This window comes from Cryptomeria japonica, chromosome 4 (genome assembly GCF_030272615.1).
Source record: "Cryptomeria japonica chromosome 4, Sugi_1.0, whole genome shotgun sequence".
Classification (NCBI taxonomy): Eukaryota; Viridiplantae; Streptophyta; class Pinopsida; order Cupressales; family Cupressaceae; genus Cryptomeria; species Cryptomeria japonica.
The window spans coordinates 186,055,312-186,059,728 of NC_081408.1; the positions used below are offsets into that span (position 1 = coordinate 186,055,312).

The 4,417-nt window shown below is 34.3% G+C and overlaps 1 protein-coding gene across 1 annotated transcript; it reads right to left on the reverse strand.

The window, feature by feature from the left end:
- Window positions 1-254: 254 nt before the first annotated feature.
- On the reverse strand, window positions 255-3,860 carry LOC131028097 (sugar transporter ERD6-like 6). The gene is made up of 16 exons (XM_059218664.1): window positions 3,807-3,860; window positions 3,621-3,686; window positions 3,456-3,521; window positions 3,255-3,320; window positions 3,098-3,173; window positions 2,916-2,980; window positions 2,709-2,798; window positions 2,498-2,578; window positions 2,298-2,382; window positions 2,018-2,064; window positions 1,850-1,912; window positions 1,668-1,727; window positions 1,298-1,363; window positions 1,104-1,163; window positions 789-903; window positions 255-692 (listed from the first exon to the last, which is right to left on the reverse strand). The coding sequence occupies exons 1-16, from the start codon at window positions 3,858-3,860 to the stop codon at window positions 580-582; spliced, it is 1,173 nt and encodes a 390-aa protein (XP_059074647.1). The 3' UTR covers window positions 255-579.
- Window positions 3,861-4,417: the final 557 nt, after the last annotated feature.

The following is a 4,417-nucleotide window of genomic DNA, read 5'->3' on the forward strand; positions in this document are numbered from 1 at the left end:
TCATACATCAATGTTGATTTTTATCCAATCTAACAAAAAGACCAAAAAGCTATTTGAGAAGATGAAGACATGTATATAGAATCAACATCAATTATCATATTAATATGTAGACAAAAAGCGCGATTTAAGAAGGATGACTTGGAACCATAAAGAAATTGAATTAATTCTAACAAATCAATTTCAAAAGTTATTTGTTCTATCTCTTATTATTTGACAATGAGCTTTTTCAAAATTTGAAGCCCAAGGAAGATGGTTGGCAAGATGGCATGATACAATGAAGATATAAAACTTGTCTTATATCCTCCACTGAAATTAGGGAATTTCTTATATTACAAATGACTCGAGAACGAAAATATTATCATATCTCAAAATGATTGAGAAGTAGTGCATGCCAGATTTCTCTACTTCTGTAATAGACAATCTTAATTATACAACGGCAATCCATAGGTGGTACTGGTAGTAAACATTAACTTCTGAATTAAAACTTTATCTTCTACATTCAAGAGATCTTGTCATCATAAGTAACTCCAAGGGTTGCAAATGATCGTGAATGAAGAGGTATATAATACTATCTTGACCTTATCTGAATGAAGCTTCAATTTCCTCCAATGTTCTACCCTTGCTCTCAGGTACACGCAATGCAACAAAGGCTAGTGTCAAAGCACTAATAAAAGCATAAAGTAGAAATGTTCCTGCATCAATATTTTCATATATAAGTCTTAATGATTCAGTAATGAGAAGATTTAAATATTGTTTGTTATTTGTTTTCTATAGAGAAATGACAATACCTGCAGAGCTCCACTCTAAAAGCATATTGATTGTCATGGTCACAATCCAAGATGACAACCAATTTGTCAAATTTGCTACACTGCCACCAAGACCCTTGACATTCACAGGGAGAATCTAAAGTATGAAGAACCAAAAGAAGTCAGCTAAAACAATATTCAATACATTAGATCACTTGCACTAAGAAGATACTAAAGAAGAATTTTGGCAAATATAATCAGTGTGTTGTAATTATTGATTCGATTGCTCTGTTGCACAAGATTTTTCTTTAAGGGTTAAAACCTTAGGACAGATGCTTAGCAAAGAAGGCACGATACCTCAGATATAATAATCCATGGAATGGGTCCAATACCAATGGAAAATGAGATAATGTAGACCTACATTGAAAAAATTCTAATCAGTCATTAAGGTGCAAATAATGTCTATGACGGAAACTTAAAAGCATCAGAGCAGAAAATGTGAAAAAAAAATTTCAAGATGAAATGCCTGCCAAGTTCTATTCCAAACATACTAGGAGGCTAGTTAATGCCAAAGCACTGAAGAATGTTTGCATAGCTGAGTCTCCAGAGAGTTGGTTCTGCAAATTAACCAAGACATTGAAATTAGCTGTGGGAAACGAAATTATGAATTAGGTGATAATTATAAAAGATGTACTCAGATGCTTAATATCTGTAATCTAGTCAAATGAAATTGTATTTCTGTTAGTTAACCACATAAGATAGCAAGAGTATATTCCATTTGAATGACTCAAAGAGTCAAGATAATATCTGTAATCTAGTCACATGAAATTGCATATCTATTAGTCAACCATATAGAATGACAGGAGTATATTCCAAAATACGTAAGTCAAAAAGTGTCGAGATAAAAAAAAAAAAGAATACCTTCAAATAAAAGGCAAGACCAACAAGGAGAAGGCATATAGTCATTCCTCCAGAGGAGATCTGTCCATTTCAAAACAAATTCATATTAATTCCTTTCAATGAATTTTGATTGATTTTTAGTGATCACAATGCAACTTGTCCAACCTATTGTAGCAAAGGCTTGCAATAGGCCTCATACTTACAATTAGGAGTATCCGTCTTCCAGTTTTGTCCATTAACCATGCAGTAATTGCAGTCATGATGACCTATTCAATGGTATCAGAAGATTATTTAGATTAATAAAGTTCATTACCATTAGTTGAATTTGGATCATGCATGACAATTAGTTAATTTCAGGACTAAGAAAAAACCTGAATACATGCAAGCCCAACAGATGCAGCATTGGCCGATGAAATTCCTTTCATGATACAATGAAACTTGAAATTAGCAACTATATTTGAAGAAATTCAGCCATGTAGACTAAAACTTTCTATCTACTTTATTAGTCTGTACTCTGTACACAACGCATTAGATAAAAATAGCCAAGAAAGAACCCTTACCCTTCGAATTTAATTAGTCTGTACAAACTGGAACAAATGACATGTACCCTGGAATTTCTTAATATATATGTATATATATAATTACACTCACCAGCAGACTTGAAAATAGAGCTGCTGTAAAACATAATGCCATTGACTCCTCCCAATTGCTGTAATAAAAGCAGCCCAATGCCAATCTGACAAAACAAAAGACGGTGTGAAGTTAAGATCATAAATACTCACCATTAAAGTCAAAAGACATAATATTTTCTTTCTGATGTACTTCCCAGATGTGAGGGTGAGAAGACTTACAGTCAGAGGGAGTGCATATCTTCGTTCACGTAGTTCAGACAATTTGACACTGGTTTGTTGATTGTTAGTCTCTACAACACTCTTATTCATGGAAGAGTTTTGGGTTAATTAAAAATGTAATTCCCTTGAGGAAACGAAGACAATTTTTGGGCGGCATTATTCATTAAAACCCAGGTGCACATATGCCAGAAATGAAAGAACAAATTGTCACCTTAATTTCAACTGCTTCAAAACATATATCAGCATCAGAACCACGAAGGGATTGCAATGAATCTTCATATAGTGGACTTTTTTTCTTTGCCTGCACAGTAACAGGCATACATTTGAAATGATGAATAATCTGGAACTGCTGTTTGATGTTACAAAATGCTAAATATCTTTTCATTACCAGTAATGAATATATAATATTAGAAATCACCAGCCATCTAGGAGATTCTGGGATAAAAAAGAGCCCAATGATCAATAGGGCACAGGGCACTAAGCCTGTAGAACCCACATATCAAAAAGAGATCAAGATCTCTAACAAAACGTAATCTGAATTTCAAAATGAGCACATAAATGAATCCTTGAAATGGAGCTATATTACTCTTGGTCGTATACCTGCAATTGCTAAAGACCTCCAGTGAAGGAAAAGTCCAAAAAGATACGCTAGCAGTATGCCAATTGAAACAGAAAGCTGTACCACAGAAAGCCACACAAAAAGTCACTGCTAAGATTCTTAAATCTATGAGACAATATTCAGTACTAAAATATTTACCTGTGTTACTGTGCCAAGACTTCCCCGCAAGTGTTTGGGAGCTATTTCAGCAATATATATTGGTACCTAAGGTCAGGCAGCAGTAGTAAAAAGCACCATGGCTTAATCATGACTCCAATTTTTAGCATTAATAATAGTACCAAGAAAGCATGTTATAGGTTTTCCTTCTTGAAAAGCTTGACTGAAAATAGCCTAACTTACTGTGAATGAGATAACTCCCACCCCAAATTCTGTCAACAATCTTCCCAAATAGAGTAATGAAGCATTCTGCAACCAAAAACAGACATGTCACAGATGAGTGAATTGTACCAAAGGATAGCAATCACTTCTGAGAATCCTTAGATTTATTTTCAAAATTTTTGATACTCTTGACTGTGCCAAGGTGATGACAATCCATCCAATAATATTGGGTACTGCAGCCACCACTAATGCCTGTTTTTAAAAAGTAAAGAAACAATCAGAATTTGTGGGGAAAGAAAAAATTGAAAGTCGAGGGATGTCCTTGAGAGAAGAAGAAGGCATCTAATATAGTGGCATTCCAAGCTTACTCACCCCTTTTCGTCCAATGGTATCAGCTATGTGTCCACTGACTATTGCTCCTAGCATTGCCCGAACATTTGAAAGCGACCCAAATACAGAAAACTGTTAAAAAGAAATCAGCTTTTGAATATATCTGTTCATCCAATTAAGATCTTGTTTTGCATGTAAAACTAAGATCAGCAATCAAACTGACTTGTAATTACAACTTCAACTATAGGGCCTGAAAAACATACCTCAGAAAGACTTAGGTCAATACTGCTTATAATCTCACTTTGTGTTGGTGATGAATACCCAATCTACAATAACATCAACACCTTGGTGAGGTAACAAGTAAAAATACACTGTCAAACTCCTCTGTTTTCAAATGAAGCCCCACATGCACCATCTAAAATTGGACAGTAAGAAGAAATTGCCGAGATTAAAATTCAAGCAATCAAAGTTTACTATCACCACATCCAACTGGCAGGTAATACTGAGGTTACGTAGATTGGAAAAAATGTTAACACTGATTGTAACATGATTTAATACTGGGTGTAATTCTGCTAAATTCTCATCCTATACTTTTTACTCAGCAGATTAAATATAAAAGACCACATTTATCAATTGTTGTTTTTCGCTCTAAC

Excerpts from the sequence above, each read along its gene's own strand:
- LOC131028097 (XM_059218664.1), bottom strand. The coding sequence starts at position 3,860 with ATGCTAGGAGCAATAGTCAGTGGACACATAGCTGATACCATTGGACGA. Across the intron at positions 1,728-1,849 it reads GAAGACGGATACTCCTAATT|ATCTCCTCTGGAGGAATGAC; the intron begins GTAAGTATGAGG and ends TGAAATGGACAG. Across the intron at positions 693-788 it reads TTTAGAGTGGAGCTCTGCAG|GAACATTTCTACTTTATGCT; the intron begins GTATTGTCATTT and ends ATATTGATGCAG.